This window comes from Brachypodium distachyon, chromosome 2 (genome assembly GCF_000005505.3).
Source record: "Brachypodium distachyon strain Bd21 chromosome 2, Brachypodium_distachyon_v3.0, whole genome shotgun sequence".
In the NCBI taxonomy this organism is placed as follows: Eukaryota; Viridiplantae; Streptophyta; class Magnoliopsida; order Poales; family Poaceae; genus Brachypodium; species Brachypodium distachyon.
The window spans coordinates 25,414,845-25,432,825 of NC_016132.3; the positions used below are offsets into that span (position 1 = coordinate 25,414,845).

Genomic DNA, 17,981 nt, shown 5'->3' on the forward strand with positions numbered 1-17,981 from the left:
TAAACTCCTCTAATTTAAAGTGCGTGAGAGAGAAAGAGAAAAGGACAACCTTGTGGCTACTATGGTGCATGCAAATGCCACCTGGGGGCACAGCCTCAGCTTTAAGCTTGCTTCTCCTCCTTGCCCGCTTCATCACTCATCCGTTTCATTCCCTCTAGTGGAAAAAAAAAATCTGGACAGCAAAAATAAGCCCAAAGCGAAAGCCCAACAAAGAACAGTCCACAAAAACACATCCAAGAAAAAATAAACTCGTACAGAAGACCCAAATGCACCTCCACAACTAAAATAAACAGAACCCTACACCACGTGAGCGAATCAACAAATTAGACGGGGGCCCTCAAAAATTTGAGAAAAACAAATCAGACGGAAGTCGGTTTCTGAGATCGAGTCGGTTTCTTGTGGATCAATCAACTGGGGAGTAATAAAAAAAACCCTAGTCGGTTAGCGTAGCGGTAGCAGAGTCCAGACCGACCTACTACTCCCGCGTCCCCTTTGTGGCTGGCGGCGGCGGGGTGAAGCACCACCGACGCGGCTCGTGTCCGCCGTCCGGCCAGGCCATGGCGAGCGAGGCCCAGCTCAAGACGCGGGTCTCCGATCGGCTGATGGCGCTGCTGGGCTGCTCAACGGGCACGGCGGTGCAGGTCGTGATCCGCCTCGCACGGGAAAGCGCCTCGGCGACCGTCCTCGCGTCGCGGCTCGTCGATCTCGTCGGGTTCCCCTCCTCCGCCGACACCGTCGCGTTCGCGGAGGACGTGTGCGGAATGATTCCGCGCAACGCCGCCGCCGGAGGAGTCGGGGCCAGCGAATACCAGAAGCAGATTCAGGAGGCGACGGCGCTGGCCAAAAACCAGAGCACCTTCAAGCTGCCCGACGACGACGACGACGACCATGAAGATGCAATCGTCACCGCGCCGTCCTCTAACACCGGAAAAAAACGTTTCAGGAGGAAGGCCGGGAACCAAGGGGGTGAGGAGGATGACGAGACAACGCACGATTTGGGGCGGAAAGTGCGAGCGCGGCCTGATCCGGAGGAATGTGGTGGTGGTGGTTCTGATGGGGAAGAGGAGATGGTTCGGGATCAGATCGAGAGGGCTAATCTCGAACGGCACATCCGGGAACGCGACGCAGCGAGCACTAGGAAATTGATGGATCGGAAGCCAACCAAAGGGGAACAGGACGAACTCGCCCGCCGATCCGAAGCAATGGCAAGGGACGACACCTCGGAGCTCAGGAGGTTCTCGCGGCACGCGTACCTGCAGAAGCGTAAGGAGAAGAAGCTCGACGAGGCACTGGACGAGATCATCGACCACGAGTACATCTTCCAGGGCGTCAAGCTGACGGACTCCGAGGAGAGAGATTTCAGGCGGAAGAAGGAAATTTACAAGCTCGTCACCGATCGCGTCGGGAAGGACGAGGATGCCGGCGACTGCTACAGGATGCCCGAGGCCTACGACGCTGTCGCAAATGTCGATCAGGAGAAGCGGTGGGCCGCGGCGAGGCGGCGGTACGAAGACCCTGCAGAGGCGAGAGAGGGCAAGAGGAGCAGCTTGTCAGAGCAGGAGGCCTGGGAAGAGCAGCAGATCAGGAAATCCCGGCTACAGTTCGGATCAAGCGATCATGGACAGCGGGACGACGGCTACGAGCTCGTCCTGGACGACAGGGTTGACTTCGTCAAATCGACGGCGCTGTCGCCGGACGACGAGATGGAAGAATTGGCCGAGGCCATTGATGCAAAGGTGACATTGCAGAGGGAGCTCCAAGACGAGAGGAAGAATTTGCCCGTGTACAAGCTCAAGGATGATCTTCTCAAAGCCATCGAAGAGCACCAGGTGCTGATCATAGTCGGAGAGACCGGGTCCGGCAAGACCACGCAGATTCCTCAGTACCTCCACGAGGCCGGGTACACGGCGCAGGGGAAGAAGATCGCGTGCACGCAGCCGCGGCGCGTGGCGGCCATGAGCGTGGCGGCGAGGGTGGCGCAGGAGATGGGCGTGAAGCTCGGGCACGAGGTCGGCTACTCCATCAGGTTCGAGGACTGCACCTCGGACAAGACGGTGGTCAAGTACATGACCGACGGGATGCTCCTGCGGGAGTTCCTCGGCGAGCCGGACCTGGCGAGCTACAGCGTGGTGATCGTGGACGAGGCGCACGAGCGCACGCTGTCCACGGACATCCTCTTCGGCCTCGTCAAGGACATCGCGCGCTTCCGGCCGGACATGAAGCTGCTCATCTCCAGCGCCACGCTCAACGCCAGCAAGTTCAGCGACTTCTTCGACCTGGCCCCGATCTTCAAGATCCCCGGGAGGCGGTACAAAGTAGACGTCCACTACACAAAGGCGCCGGAGGCGGACTACGTGGACGCGGCCGTCGTCACGGTCCTGCAGCTGCACGTCAGGCAGCCCGCCGGCGACATCCTGCTGTTCCTCACGGGGCAGGAGGAGATAGAGACGGTGGAAGAGATCCTGAAACAGAGGATGAAGGCTCTTGGCAGTAAAATGGCGGAACTGGTGATATGCCCGATCTACGCGAACCTGCCGACGGAGCTCCAGGCCAAGATTTTCCTGCCGGCGCCGGCGGGCGCGCGCAAGGTGGTCCTGGCCACCAACATCGCCGAGACGTCGCTGACCATCGATGGGATCAAGTACGTGGTCGACCCTGGGTTCTGCAAGGTCAAGTCGTACAACCCGCGCACGGGCATGGAGTCGCTGCTGGTGGCGCCCATCTCCAAGGCGTCGGCGGACCAGCGCGCCGGCCGTTCGGGCCGCACCGGCCCGGGCAAGTGCTTCCGCCTCTTCACGGAGTACAACTTCAGGAACGACCTGGAGGACGACACAGTCCCGGAGATCCAGAGGAGCAACCTGGCAAACGTCGTGCTCAGGCTCAAGGCGCTGGGCATCAACGACCTGGTGAGCTTCGACTTCATGGACCCTCCAGCGTCGGAGTCGCTGCTCAAGGCCCTGGAGGAGCTCTACGCGCTCGGCGCGCTCAACGGCCGCGGCGAGCTCACCAAGACCGGGAGGAGGATGGCGGAATTCCCCTTGGACCCCATGCTCTCTAAGGCCATCGTCGCGTCGGAGAAGTACAGGTGCTCCGAGGAGGTGATCACCATTGCGGCCATGCTATCGGCCGGGCCCGGGAGCGCTGTCTTCTACCGGCCCAAGGACAAGCAGGTGCACGCCGACGCCGCGCGGCAGGCATTCCACGCCGGCGACGTTGGCGACCACGTGGCGCTGCTCAACGTGTACAACGCGTGGAAGGAGTCGGGATACTCGCCGCAGTGGTGCCGCGAGAGCTTCGTGCAGTCGCGCACCATGAAGCGCGCGCGGGACGTGCGAGACCAGCTGGAGGCGCTGCTCGAGCGGGTGGAGATCGAGCCCTGCTCCGGCGCCGGCGACCCCAACGCGATCAGGAAGGCGATTACGGCGGGGTACTTCCGCAACGCGGCGCGGCTGCAAAAGGACGGGTCTTATCGTGCCGTTAAGAGCCGGCAGACGGTGTTCGTGCACCCCAGCTCCGGGATGGAGCAGGTACTCCCGCGGTGGATTGTGTACCACGAACTGGTGCAAACCTCGAAGGAATACATGCGGCAGGTGACGGAGCTCAAGCCGGAGTGGCTGCTGGAGATCGCGCCGCACTACTACCAGTGCAAGGACATCGACGAACACGAGCAGAAGAAGAAATTAGCCAAGGGAACCACGTAGAAGCTGAGTTTGAATCAGAATGGCCTCTTCAGTGTGTAAATTGTGAAATCATAAATTGTACTCTTGTCAGGTTTCGTGGCAGCTGCTTTCTGTGAACAAGGATATCACACACCCAAACAGCTGCAACCGTCCAGAAAACATTACTTCGATTAAAACATACATGCATTGTTTTTTTGCTGGAACATTCAACATAACCCAAATCCATTCAAAGGTAAATCCGGCAAAATATGTAAAATTTGAAACATAACATTCGATATACCATTTTCAACTTTTCATGAACTAAATCCTACATGACATGTTGCTGAGATGGTACCATACTATTGCCAGTTTCCGTTTCCATTCCCGTACTGCTGCTGGTTGCGAGAACCACCTTGCTGTGGAAAGTTTGGTCCTCGGCCTGGACCAGAAGGGCCATAAGGACCAGCTTGTGGATAATTGGGCGCACCTACGCCATAACCACTGCTGCTGGCACCCCTCGGCCCACCTGCGCTGCCCATCCCGCCACCAGGGTAAGGAGGCAGCCCTCGGCCTTGTTGAGGGTAAGGGCCACTGCCATAGCCACCACCATGCCCTCCACGGTTCTGATACCCTCCACCTTGGTTCCCACCCTGTGGGTACCTGTTTGGCCCTCCTGGTCCTCGGGGCTTTCCATAGTGATGACTTGACCCAGATGTCATTGGTGGATGTGGGTTGTTCGTAGGTTGAGCTGGTCTGATTTGAGGATGTGGGTGACCTGCATGCTGGATTGGGGGCAAACGGGTGTGCGGCTGAGGATGCTGCGGTTTTTGGCGCTTTACTTCATCAGCTTGCCGCTGCTGTTGACGTCTTTTCTTAGTCTGGAATTCGTGGGATGCCTCATACTTTGGCAAGCTGCATGAGAAAACATGAAACCGATTGTCAACTAATTAATGAGAGAAATGTAAAACAGCAGCGGCATAATTGATTTCAAAGAACTTAGGATCGAGATGGCAAGTGTAAATCATTGTAAGAGAAAAGCCATGATCATCACCTTTTAGGATCACACGGTAGGGGATCAGTCCAGAAATACTCAGCATCAAGTGCATCTTTTGCGGATATCCTCTGGACAATGCAAGAAATGTAAAGCTATGGTTCAGTAATGAAAGAATGACAGTTGAAGAAACACCGAGGAAAAGAATCAGGCTCACAAACATTTCACATAGCAAAGCATATAAATGTAAGAAGACAGAAAAAAAGAAGTGAATATACCTGTGATGGGTCCAGTGTTAACATCTTCTCTAGAAGATCCAGAGCATGCCAATCAAAACTGGAAGACAAATAACTAAGCAAATCCTCTCCTTGAGTATGTATGATGAAAATAAAACCATAAGACAATACTTACTGTTTAAAAGCATCTTTCACATGCCTCTTCAATTGGCGGGGAGGCTTCAAATTATTATACCACGGCATTTTTGTCACACCCGGCCAAATCAATTCATCAGGGGTCCCACAAAGCTCGAATATTTTGGTCAGTTGGTCAGGCTGCATAATAGCAGAGAGCGACAAAAAAGGTTTACTAACAATTGCACTGCATCTTGTATAAATTCGAACATGGAATGTACACAGGTAGTGTTAAATGACTCCAGATACTAATTGAAGTGTAGGTAAGGCCCCTGCAAGGCTAGACAAGGAGATAATCTTATGACCTCAAAAGACCCACACATACCTTGAAGCATAATCAAGAGAAAAGATGGATGGGGACTGATGAGTTAAGTTCAGATTTCTCTTGGGAAAACATACAGGCAACTTTAAAAACATCACTAATGAATAGAACATGAGATTAATGTAGTTCATTCAGTCACGTAATAGGGCCACATGAATGGAATTTGTTTTTCCACACGTAACCAGGTCTAAATGTAGTTATATTATAAATTTAGATATGGAGAATTTTGTCAGAAAGGTTACAGCCTGCAAGAATATCATTTTCAAATGGCAGGAGTATAATAACAATATTTGTTTTTCCTACGGTACAAAGTTTAGGGGTATGGTTCAACAAAGACCTGGAGAATTTTTAACATTGTGCATTTCCTATTGTCAGCCCAATTGTGTAACAGCGTCTATTTGTTTCTCATTACCTAAATGCTCTAGCTTCACATTGTGATGTATATATTCCAAGTCTCTTATTGTCACCGGAAAGGATTCTTACAATTGATTATGTTTAGAAATATAAATAAATGGAAAAAAAAAATTTGATTGGTCTTTAGCCTTTACTCTTACAAAAATTTCAATTGGTGTCGGAAGTCCATCCACCATCTTTTCTTTCTATTTTATTACATGCGGAATCATTTGCAATGCTTTTAAAGACATGGCAAGAAACACACGTAGACATCTTAGGGTAGTCTAATTTACTTATCTGTAACAAGGTATTTAGCTAGTAACATCAGTTATTTTACACTAGAGACTTGACAGGAAAAGTATGAAAAGAAAGCTTCAAGATGTCTTTTGATAAAAAATATTTCCTACTACAAAAAACAAAAGGTGGTGGGTTCATTCCCCCTGTCTTCCTCCCCCTGTACTCTTAAAAACACACATATTCACTGTCATGTGCTTATTATATGAAAGATGTGGTTGCACACAATTGATGATGGATCCAAAACAATTGCACTCATTTGGCACGTTACAGTCTTGATCACTATTTTCTTTGCAGTTCTGTAACAATACACAGGAACTACACTGGTAAGCATAATAATCTCCTACCATGAATTTGCTATTCATCTTTCCAAGCAAATCAACATTTTTAAAGACAGGAATCAGAATAAATCCATGGTTACTCGGTTCATGCAAAGACATGTAACAACCTCATCACAGGAATTGATAAAATAACTAGCCAACACCTTAAGAAACCAAACCTCATTCTTTCCAGGCAGTATTGGCTTTCCATTGAGAAGCTCTGCAAAAATGCAACCCACAGACCACATGTCAACTGCTGGCCCATATTTTGTGCTTCCTAGCAGCAACTCTGGAGGTCTGGATATCAGTAACCAACATAATGGTCAGCAAGACACAAGTACTAAGTACTAACACTGCAATATAATATAACTTGTGCATAACACAAGGATAACACTATAATACCTGTACCACAAAGTGATCACGCGGTTAGTGAGGTTTGCATTATGATCACTCGAAAATGATCTTGCCAGGCCAAAATCAGCCAGCTTCAAGTTACCCTCATTGTCAATCAAGAGGTTAGACCCTGCAAGAGTAGATTTTGGTGCAGAATTAGCACAAATAAAAAATTCATAGTCGCTAGGTAACCCCAAAATTCAAGTATTCGATACATACCTTTAATATCACGATGCAGAACTTGATTGATATGGCAATAGTGAAGGCCCGTAAGGAGTTGCCTCATGTAGCACTGGTACATGACAATACCAGGCATCTTGCTATCATTAGATCAAGCACTACACCTTGTAGTAACCAGAACCATCATACACATATGGATGGCTTTACCTTAATTTGCGGAATGGTGAACCGCATCCCAGGCTTATCAGCCAACCCAGTCAAGTCATGGTCCATGTACTCAAAGACCATGTAAATGCTCCCTTTGTACATGTTGCTTTCAACTATCCAACAAAAAAGCAACAGGTCAAATGATAAATCTAGGCAACAAACCATTTATTTGGATTTTACAGAACAAATAGAAAAAGTTGATAGCGTTTTTAGATTAAACATACTTTGCTTCCCTTGCTCGTCTCTGTCTGGCCCTGCAATAATTAATGTACTCCATCAGTCCTCTGGACGCAGACAATTAACAACCAGATAACATGTCACTGCTCAAGAAATCGGCCGATTCAGCGATTAATCGCTGATCGGCAGGGCACGATGTAGATTAACACTAATCGCAGGAATTAATCGCCCAGGCCGATTAATCTGCCGATTCCCAATTAATCGTGCGGGCCCAAAAAAAAATTCTCTGCCCCCAAAACTGCCGCCCCTTCCCAAATCTCACCACCCGATACAATCCCCCCCCCCCCACCACCCCATGCCACAGCCTCGTTCTGGGTCAGGAGACCTGCCTGCCACCCCCCATTCACCCCGCCGCCGGTGCAGAAGGTGGTCGTCAGCGCTCGCCGCAGGCGCTCTTTCTCGTCTCCTCCTCCGCCAGCCCTAGCCGCTTCCGCCGGCCAGCCCCTGCAGCCTCCGCCGCCAGCACCAGCAGACTCCGCGGCCAGCACCAGCACCAGCAGTCTCTGCCGGCCAGCCCCAGCACTAGGTGTGTCCACCGGCCCCTGCTCAAAGAGCTGCTGCTACACGCATGTCCTCCACAGCTCCACCCTCTCACTCTCATTCTCTGCTGCTGCTGCTGCCCCCTTCTCACTGATGCCTTTGCTTCTCTTAACTTGCTGAATATATACCTATATATGCTGTATGGTATAATGGTTGACTGATTAATGTCGACCGATTAAACCGACTAATCAGAATCTGATTAATCGCTACCGACCGAGCAGTTACCGATTACCGATTTCTTGAACAGTGGTTCTCATTCTTGGTGTTATTTATCAAACCTGGTGATGTGACGATCTCCTTGAGCTGGATGACGTTCTGGTGGTGCAGTTTCTTAAGTATTTTGATCTCACGGATGGCCGTGATAGGGAACTGCATCAAATTAAAAGAAATACTCAGAGCCAAGACATCTTGAAGAAAAAAGACGCACCACGGAAGAGCACCAGGATACTTACGCCCTCGCGCTCGTTGTCCATGCGGATCTTCTTGAGCGCGACGATCTCCTTGGTCTCCGTCTCCTTCGCCATGTATACTTGCCTAATGACAACAACAATGCGGCTGAATTGGAGCGACGCGTAGGTGTCTCGCGGGATTGGTGAATTGAGATTGCGGTGTAGATAGACGCGTACCCATATGTGCCCTCCCCGATCTGTTCCAGCTTCTCGAAGCAGTCGACGCTTCGGGAGCCCCACGCCGGCGGTTCGTCGAGGTTGAGCTGACCAGGCGCCGCTGCCGCCATGGTTTCCGGAGCTTTTCCCCTTGCAACGCGCTAGGGTTTAGAGGACGAGGGTCGGGTTTGGGGGTGGTAAAGGGCCTGAACCGAAAGAACCGTGGTGTTCTGAACTTCTGAAGTCGGAAGTTGGGTCGGTTAAATGGGTCGGTTCGTTCGATCTAGAGGACGCCGTCCGATGAGACCGTGTTTTGTGTCAGATCTTTTTAAAAGAAAACCATAAGAAAGACCATCACCGTAGAAGTATGAACATAAATTCGGATTTGTGAGAACTTGAACATGGACGGTGGAATTGTATATCCACTTCTTCAGTCGAGGAAGGCATGTACGATAGTTGATAAGACATGTTCTACGCTGGAATATAGAACGTTTTATTTTATAGTTTCATTTTATTTAGATAAGACAACAAAATATGTTGTACAATTGGTCATCTCTTAGTGTCATATCTTACAATTAACGTCTATATAAATAAAATTAATCAAATAAATATTAAGAAAAAGGTAAAATCTAGTACAATGAGTAATTTGTCTTTTCTTTGTCTTATCCTTCTTGTGAAGAGATCGTCTCTTAGCTAAGAGAAGGCTCATGCCTTTTTTCACTCCTCTCTCTTCCACATCAGCAATTATCCTATGTGGCAGCGTTAAAAAAAGACTGACGTCACCCTATTGTACACGACAATACGACATAAGGTAGGCTAACTTCTCATCTTCGTGCAAAAAAAGAAGGCTTGATCAGAAGATGGTGGTGTACTCTAAGTATTGACTAAATCACACGTCTATCTTTTATAGATAAAATAACTTCCTTACAGGTTCTTCCACCACCACTCGGATGCCTAACAATTGGTAGGTTGTCATGCGCTATCCAATTAAGAGAGTTGTTATACGTGTGATGCTCTTTGTCCGATATATGTCCAACGGTGCACGTCAAACCATCCATATGAAGCACAACACTACATCACGCCATTAGATCTTTTATATGACAGATGGCCACTTAAGTTTCACATAGAAGTTCCGTTCAATTAAATCACGAGCAAGCAAAGCAAGGATGACGCCACATTGCATTTAATTCCATAAATAAAAAAGCAACATCTTCCAAACCGAATACGGGAATTATGATCTACTATTTACAATAGTGGGTGTTTCGATCTTCAAAACAAAATCTCATTTGGGTACACGATACCTTGAAAACGTTTTGATTTATTCCAAAGTTAATTATTTTGATGACCAATCCCCCTAATTACTAATAGAATACATAACTCTCCATCCTTTTGTATTCACGTGCAACACGACTTCCCGGAATTGGATAAAACTTGGCAAGTGAAATATACATGGAAGGATGAATAGACCGTGAGAACACGACGGTCATGGGAGAACCCATAACCATCATAGTTTAGAGTGGCGCAAGGCGTCGAGCCAAACTGTCCCGACCACGCTAACATCCCTCGTGGGCTGATGGCCCACCTTACTTATGATGTTTAAATCTTGACCCACTTCATTTATATATCCATGAAGCGTTCGCGATGGAGGGAAGGCCAAATCATGAAACAAGATTACCATGCAAAAACCATCTTGTGCATGTTTATAGTAATAGTAGTGTAGTGGACTCTCTTTTTTATCGCATGAGATACAGCACATAATTGTGATATATAATTTTGAACGATCGTATAAATTGTTGTACATGGTATGTTGTCATGGTGATACTTTTATACACGTGATGATTTCTGAATATGCACTTGTCCCCTAAAAAAAGAATATGCACTTGTGTTGCTATTAATGAAAGCTTTAACTGATTATCATGTTCTTGACATTGATCCACCAACTTCATGTCATCATACTTAAAACAATGCTCCGTATTAATTACTTTTGCTTGGTTGTAACTTCGATGAAGACCAGATGGCAAGCTTAATCACATGTGTCCTTTCCAAACCATTTCCTTCAGCGTGTCCACCAATGCATATGCTCTAACATGACTTTGAGTCACTGGAACATAGAGCCCCACGTCACGTGGGCCAGATGATAGATTGCCACTGTGCACTAAGCCCGCATACAAGTGGCCCAGAACGTTAAGCTAAAGAATCTCTTTGACGCGACCATAGCTGCAGGTCCCATGATGGAGGGAGGACCCCGAGGCCATTTTTTGTAGAGAAAATATGGACGGAGTAGTATTTGCTTTTGAACATATTGTATCGCAAAGTCTCAATTTTTGAAAAATTTATCAGTTAACCCATACTATTTTACTAATATGTAACCCATAATCTGGCTATTAAAGCAATGGGACTTACATGTTAGTTTCTACCGCATGAGAGGGTTGGTTTCATGCGTTCCGGTGCGGTTCTAACCTAGTTCGCATTGGTTCGGGCCCGACTGACTATTAGATAAATTGGTGAATGTGGAAAATGTGCTTACATGGTGTTAAAGGAGAAGAAGGTGGATGGTGACGAATTGAAACTTGAACTTAAGAAAGAGAAGACAATTCAGAAGTTTGGGCAGAAGATTGTTAGGACCAAAACAAGACGAGGACGCATAAAACCAACCCTGTTCATGCAGACACTGTTATCCAGCTGGATAGACAGATGATTAATTTTCTTATACAGATAGATAGTATTCCCTCCATTCCATAATTCTTGTTGAAATATTAGATATATCTGACGTTTTTTTACGAATAGATACATCCATTTTTTGACAACTTTGAAACAAAAATTATGAAACGAAGGGAGTATAATAGTACGGGTTAAGTGATAAAATTCCAATAGTTGTGATTTTGTGATATAAAATGTTCAAAAGTAAGGGTTTCTTGATATTTACTCTCTTAACGCAAAGGCCATATTTGCACATGAATGGTTGAAAGAGTTTCTCATAATTTCGCAACATAACCTTACCATAAAGACCACAGTTTTCTCGTGAAAGCCATGCATCACAAAAAGTCACAATGTGACAGTTTTTTCCTGGCGCAGCATAGTCACGGCCAGGCTAATTTCAAACATCACTCTAAAAGAAAAGGTAAACCGAAATACCAACAGATATCAACATAACACCCCCCCCCCCCCCCACCACCACCCAAAAAAAGAAAAATACAACAATCTGAAATTTACATGGCAGTTCATCGGTCTTATAATGGGACGACTGCGATGCAAATTTGCCATAACATGAGCATCCTGAGTTGTTCTGACCAGATGGTGAAGAAACAAAATGAATTGCACCCGCCACAAACTGCAGGTCCTATTGAGTTGGATCAGAGAACAACCGTCTGAAGCTCCATTTCCCACCCAAGCTGGATCCTTAAGAGACAAAGAATCAGCCGAGCTTCACCATGCTCGATGAATCAGATCTGCAGACGTCGCCACGACAAAGTGGACAAACCCTGGGAATAGAAATATAATTCATCTTAGCAGAAAGATACATTATATGGGATACTGCAACAGACTAGCTGATCCTTATTATATTATATACCAATAGATGCATAACTGCATGAAGTAAATAAAAAACAATATAGCAACTCAGGAAGAGCAAATGCTGACGAGAAATTTTCTACCAGTTATGTTGCAGTAAAGATATCAAATCTTCATATATAAACTAAGTTATGTGCCATAAAATTGAGGTTGGGAAATCAGGGTTAGTTTCAAAGACATGCCTTACTTGCACGAAAAGTATTTAAAAGGTGCATACTTTGAATTAATAAGCTCAACACTTAACTTAAATTGCATATATGCAAGCATCCAGGCATTTTTCCTTTCTTTCTAAACATAGATAAGAAAAACTTTATTTAGTCGAATGATTGCCAGTGGTTGAAACATTTGAAAGGGTGCCTTCAATTTAAAACATTTATGTGACAAGACATTTAACACCACTAAAAAGAGATTGACACCTCGTGAGTTGTAGCTAGCAGATGTAATGCATGCAGTGGCGGAGCCAGGTGGGTGGCACGGTGGAGCATGCCTCACCCTTAAAAGCTCAAAAGGACAATCTCTTATAGAGGAAAAATCCAACAAAATCCCACTTGCCCCACCCTAAATTTTTGTTCTAACTCCGCCACTGAATGCATGTCTCGGTAAGTCTAGTCTCTGTCACAACACAAAATCTCTGACACAACACAAAGATGATTTATCTGGTCATATTGGCACTACATTTCAAATGTACAAACCAAGAACTACAGCTTGGTTTAGGTTGAACTGCGTTCTTTTTACATGGCTGAACTTCATTGTTTCTACAAAAACACCAAAAGTTGTCCAACTAATTAACTGAAAAGTACGTTTAGGAAGCATGTAGCTCTTTCGTTAGAGAATGTCAATTGTCATGTTAGAGAACATGTCCACATGGAATAGCTATAGAGCTCCCATGTCAAGGAGATATAAGCACAGAATGTTGAATTTGGAATTTCCTTCTTTACCTTCCATGTGAATTAGAAAGTTTCATGAAGAATACCTGTGAATCTCTTTCAGCCATTTATCTACACATGTTAGATGAAATTCATGATTGCACGGAAGTACGCGAACACAGTCTCCCTCTTCATATTCAACAAGGCAAATATAGCATCTGCATAGTGGGAGGAAAATGAGAAGTTGCAAGAAGATGTAGGGTTGTTTAGATTATTTATCTCATAAATATCTACCAACAACAGGACAGGAAAAAAAAAAGAATGCTTACAAACAAGTAGCAAGACAGAGAGTGCTAAATGTTCCGCTGTCCTAAGATACTTACGTGCTTCACAGCTGGAAATGAACCTGCCGCTTAGATGACAACTATACAAACCACCACGTGCGCAACTGAGGGAATAGCAGTTGTGCTGAGGACCTTGCAAACACGAGTATTCAATGTCTAAAGCGGGTTTTTTTTCTAATTAGCTTGTGCTTAGGAGATTTGGATACCCTGCCCTTCGGCTTCAACCCCGATTACAAGTGCATACATGCCTTTTGAGTCATACAAATTATTTTGGCTAGAATGGTAGATTGAGGCGTATGAGAAAAATGGAGTGTCCTCAAGCACCTCAAATCTTCATGCATGTATCCAAGAACTTGATTTGTGATCTAACTGAGCTCGAGGCAGTGGATCTAAATCCTTCTGGATACTAGTGTGAGTTTTTTTCCTTCTTAACCAGCCTCTGCTATACTTGCAATTCTTACAATTACTGACAATAATAGTGTCTACGCAGATGTGAACATAGGCATTGGCATTTCATGTATTAACTTCCCATCATGTGCATGGATGCTACATTGTTGAGTAGTCTCAAGAGTGCATCATAGCGTACTAGCATTAATGAAACACCGATACATATATCAAAAGTTGCTAAGTTCGAACATTTAAGTAACAATTTGTAAAAGAACTTCATGGTAAGCTTAATTTAATGGCTTACTGTGCCGCCTCATCAGCTTGTTGTTTTAATGGCTTCTTGTACACCTTGACAGGAAGACACTCAACAATCTCCTTTGGAGCAGGAACAGATCCAATTGAAGGAAACGATGGCCTAGAGGATAAAGCAGCAGACTGTTGGTGGATTTCATCCAGAACCTATGAGAGCCATAACCATGTGGATGTAAGTTCGCATCTTTCAACAGTTAAGGTAAATAGCAATAAGTACAAATGCATGCACAACATACCTCAAAGAGTGCTTCTGCTAGCATAACAATTCTTGATATGCTAGCCCTTGTGCCGGTCTCTTCATCAGAATTACCTGGTCTAGTGCTTGTTCTACAGTTGCAATTTCCTGTTCTATGCTGGCCAGATAGAATGCATGATCTCTCATGACCTGATAAATTTTCAAACCTGCCACCCAATCTTTGGAGAGCTCGTACCTGTTAAGAATGCAAAAGCTATAAATATACATGCAGGTAAGTTAGAAAGGCTCAAAATAGTGGAACTCTAGACCACCTGAGATCTTATTCTCCTCCTCCTCTCAAGAAAAGCTGATCTGCGCTCAAGTAGATCCCGATTACTGGTCTCTCTTATAGTTCCAGAGCCAGGAGTGTACATGCTAGTTGAAGAGTCTGATTGCAGTTCAGACCTTCTATCTGAATTAGTCCTTTGCATCACTGATGAATCTTGCCTCGCACTAGCATTTCCTGCTGGCCACACTGGCCTATCATAAAGAAGTGAAGGGGTGAACAAACCATCTGAGAGTGGAGTCCTCCTGAGAACTCTGTCACGAAGCCTTCCAACACTTAGTGTTCGGCTAAACCGAACACTTCCTTCGGAAGGTTCCTGGGACCCCATCCTTCTGTATGAATACCTCAAACTAGCATCTTCAGATTCCATCAAAGTTCTCCTAGCCTGATGAGCCGCTCTAGCTTGTGTTGTGACGCTATCTCGAAGCATATCCAGAGTTGAATCAATTCCAGAAGTCGATGGGCCACTTTGTTGCGAGATGTTCGCAACAGAAGAATGATCCACATTTCCACGGCCTCCAACAGGATTAACTGAAGTGGAGAGTCCAGATGACAGAATGGAGCATGCCACTGATGATCCCAAGCTGACAGCTCTGCTCAACCCAAAGTTGACTCCAAAACATGGCCGCGATCTGTCAGAGGGATTTGGTGACTGGTATTCCTCGACCACGATACTGGTGGTAGTGGCATTCTGCAATATGTCATCATCTTGGTCTCTGTCGCTATCTGATGAAGGCACCGTTCTGCCTTCACTTGGATGAGATTTAGGAACCGTAGGAGCACCATCATCTGATTTGTCAATGTGAGGAACTGAAGGCAGGCTTGCAGTGTCCCCTCCCTTGCTAGACTGCAATCATGCAAATGTGCCATTCGGTTACAAAGCTAGGATTTAATTCTAAAACGTCATTCACCGATACATATACTTAACGACACATCTCTTACACTTAACGCAAGTACAATTAATCATTGACAAATACATATACTCCTAGTTTGAATCAGGGAAACTCACACCACACATTCCTCCTGCACCTCTCATAATTCCAAGACAAAAGGTCAATGCAAGAGAACACAATGATTTTGCAAGAAATACTCTGCCATATCTAATTCATCAGAACACTCGTCGTGAAACCAAATTACCAACTAATCCACGTGTGTGGCGCACTGAAAGATCATCTCCCCATCCAAGAATAAACTGACTCCACAACTCTGAAAAAATCCTATCAAGAAATTGGAGAAACCAAACTCCTGAACCGAGACAGGAGATGGCAGACATCAATCAGTGGGCATGCGCAAGATCTACCACAGCCCATACACAGAAACGCCTTTTTGTTTACCAGATTTACCAATGGCGTAGCGGCAGTGCCTTTACCTCGACCCGTGGCGGCGGCGGCGGCGTTGAGGAAGCATCACACTCCGGCGTGAAGCCTCGGAAGCAGGAGGAGCTCGGTAGAGGCAGCAGGCTCCTCCCCCTCCACTTCCCATTCCGCTTCTTCGCCTCGCCCCCGCCTGACGACGAAGACGCCACCTCCAAGGCGCCCTTGCTGCTTCCAGATCCCATCCCAACGACAACCCCCGCCGCGCCGCCCAATGCCTACAGATCAGCGGAGCGGTCCAAACCTAGCGTCATCCGAGCTGCCATTGTTGTTTGGATTCCACGCCTCACGCCCGCATAGACGGACGTGAAAGGCAAGCGGCTTCCGCTCCTAGTAGCTTACCGAGAAGACGACCGAGGGGAGGGGAGGCTCAAAGCGAGAAAGACAGGGGAGAGATGATTCGGTAAAATTAAAAGTGGAGGCAGATTGCTTCACTCCTTGCCTCCTCGATTTGATTTGATTGGACAGTAACTCTCCCCTACTCAGGGATTAATAATGACGTCCTCGTGGAGTTGAGCCTACGATAAGTGTGCAATAATGCACTTTCCTCGGTGTACGCGACCCATTTCATTTACACTCCCCATTTTATTTTAGTACACTGTACGGGAGTAAACACCATTTTGTTTTTCAGGTAAAACTCCATTTTCTTCTTCTTTAATGTGGAATTTGTACGGCTATAGGAGTAGTACAATTACACATCTGCCAGCAGGTACTGTAGCCTGTAGGAGTAGTGTACCCAGGAAAGAATTTGACTTGATTTTCCGGTAGTAATTTCGTTGGTGGAGTAGTACACTAGTACTAGCAATTGACCCATCTCTGATTTGAAATGACTTGTCACTTATCGTTTCACTCGAGAAACCCAACTGAGCACTGATGATGATAGTACTGCTACTGGACCAGTCTGTAGCATGGAGTCGAGGAGGAGGGGATAATTGATGCAGGCAGTTGGGGGACGCCAGCGGAGCCGCACAAGATCCAGCGGAGCGGTCAGCAGCGGAGGACTGGGGGGAGCAGGTGGCCTGCCCTGCAGCAGCGAGCGGCAATCAAAACGCGCGCCCCCGCGCAACAACTTGTCCGCATGTGGAGGCACGAGAAGAGACGAGACCGCGAGACCGCGCAGGGAAGGAAGGGAGTCAAGGGACCCGTTTGCCACATTCCCCGTCCCCTGCCGCCCAGTCCCCCCACGCACCGCACCACGCTAGCCCTGGAAGCCGGCCCCGGCCGCGCGCTCCGCGGTCGGGGTTCGTACGTGGCGTGCCTCGATTCGAGCGGCCCGCGCGGGTGCCTTGTGCGCGGCCCCTCGTCGGATGGCTGAATCGGACCTGCGCGGCCGGGGCGCGCCGGTTTTTGATTTCGGACTGTGCCGATGTCTCATGTGCGTGCGTCGTGTGCTGTGTGCCCCGCGGGTACGGACTCTGGCGAGAGTTGGTTGTCTCGTTTGGACTCATGACTTCTGACAGGCAGCAGAACGGCTAGCTCGTTGGATTTGATGAACTGTCGGGCTTTCAAAAGAATTACGCCGGTAAAAGAAGAGTTTCTTTTTAGGAAACCAGTAAAAGAAGGGTTTAAAAGTAACGGGAGATGAAATCACGAGTTTTACTTTTAGGACGAAAGCAAAGTATCCTTCTCTCCTAACCACACTAGCGTCGCCCGGGGTGGCTGCTTCCTCCCCGATGGCGTCTTCTTCCTTGGCGGCGCGATTCGGGCCGCCTCGAGCGGCGCACGGCGGCCTGGGGCAGGCGGTGTACCGCGGCGGCGTGGTGGCGCAGCTCTGCAGTCGTCGGCTCTGCGGCTTGGCGGCGCTGGTGCGGTGAGCTCCGGCGGCTCGCGTGGCCTCATGGTGGGGTGGTGCGGCTGCAAGGCTCCTCTTCTCGGCGGTGGTGGCCGGCGGCCGGATCCGGTCAGGTTTGGCCAGATCTGCTCCGGTTGGAGGTGTTGCAGCGGGTGGAGGTGAAGGTGGGCCAGTTGGTGGCGGGTGGGGAGACTTCGACGGGCGAAAGCCATGCCTCTGCTCGCTAACCGGAGCCAGCAGCGGTGACGTCCGAGGGCGCCACAAC

General features: G+C 47.6%; 3 protein-coding genes across 3 annotated transcripts; 1 reads left to right on the forward strand and 2 right to left on the reverse strand.

Moving 5' to 3' along the window:
• The first annotated feature begins 435 nt into the window (after positions 1-435).
• On the forward strand, positions 436-3,990 carry LOC100835841 (pre-mRNA-splicing factor ATP-dependent RNA helicase DEAH1-like). The gene has a single exon (XM_024459751.1). The coding sequence runs from the start codon at positions 558-560 to the stop codon at positions 3,699-3,701; it is 3,144 nt and encodes a 1,047-aa protein (XP_024315519.1). The 5' UTR covers positions 436-557; the 3' UTR covers positions 3,702-3,990.
• Positions 3,846-8,790, reverse strand: LOC100836145 (cyclin-dependent kinase C-2). Its single transcript, XM_003568492.4, has 12 exons — positions 8,573-8,790; positions 8,399-8,480; positions 8,225-8,315; positions 7,394-7,423; positions 7,170-7,282; positions 7,002-7,074; positions 6,792-6,912; positions 6,569-6,686; positions 5,062-5,201; positions 4,929-4,986; positions 4,711-4,781; positions 3,846-4,571 (listed from the first exon to the last, which is right to left on the reverse strand). Exons 1-12 carry the CDS (start codon positions 8,680-8,682, stop codon positions 4,019-4,021), a joined length of 1,560 nt encoding a protein of 519 aa, XP_003568540.1. The 5' UTR covers positions 8,683-8,790; the 3' UTR covers positions 3,846-4,018.
• A 2,739-nt stretch (positions 8,791-11,529) lies between these two features.
• LOC100838775 (E3 ubiquitin-protein ligase RLIM) lies at positions 11,530-16,422 on the reverse strand. The gene is made up of 6 exons (XM_010233149.3): positions 15,921-16,422; positions 14,538-15,398; positions 14,267-14,461; positions 14,023-14,177; positions 13,095-13,205; positions 11,530-12,033 (listed from the first exon to the last, which is right to left on the reverse strand). The coding sequence occupies exons 1-6, from the start codon at positions 16,107-16,109 to the stop codon at positions 11,967-11,969; spliced, it is 1,578 nt and encodes a 525-aa protein (XP_010231451.1). The 5' UTR covers positions 16,110-16,422; the 3' UTR covers positions 11,530-11,966.
• Positions 16,423-17,981: the final 1,559 nt, after the last annotated feature.

Excerpts from the sequence above, each read along its gene's own strand:
- LOC100835841 (XM_024459751.1), top strand. The coding sequence starts at position 558 with ATGGCGAGCGAGGCCCAGCTCAAGACGCGGGTCTCCGATCGGCTGATG.
- LOC100836145 (XM_003568492.4), bottom strand. The coding sequence starts at position 8,682 with ATGGCGGCAGCGGCGCCTGGTCAGCTCAACCTCGACGAACCGCCGGCG. Across the intron at positions 7,283-7,393 it reads AGACGAGCAAGGGAAGCAAA|TTGAAAGCAACATGTACAAA; the intron begins GTATGTTTAATC and ends TTTGTTGGATAG. Across the intron at positions 7,075-7,169 it reads TCACCATTCCGCAAATTAAG|TGCTACATGAGGCAACTCCT; the intron begins GTAAAGCCATCC and ends GTCATGTACCAG.
- LOC100838775 (XM_010233149.3), bottom strand. The coding sequence starts at position 16,109 with ATGGGATCTGGAAGCAGCAAGGGCGCCTTGGAGGTGGCGTCTTCGTCG. Across the intron at positions 14,462-14,537 it reads GGAGGAGAATAAGATCTCAG|GTACGAGCTCTCCAAAGATT; the intron begins GTGGTCTAGAGT and ends CATTCTTAACAG. Across the intron at positions 14,178-14,266 it reads TAGCAGAAGCACTCTTTGAG|GTTCTGGATGAAATCCACCA; the intron begins GTATGTTGTGCA and ends TGGCTCTCATAG.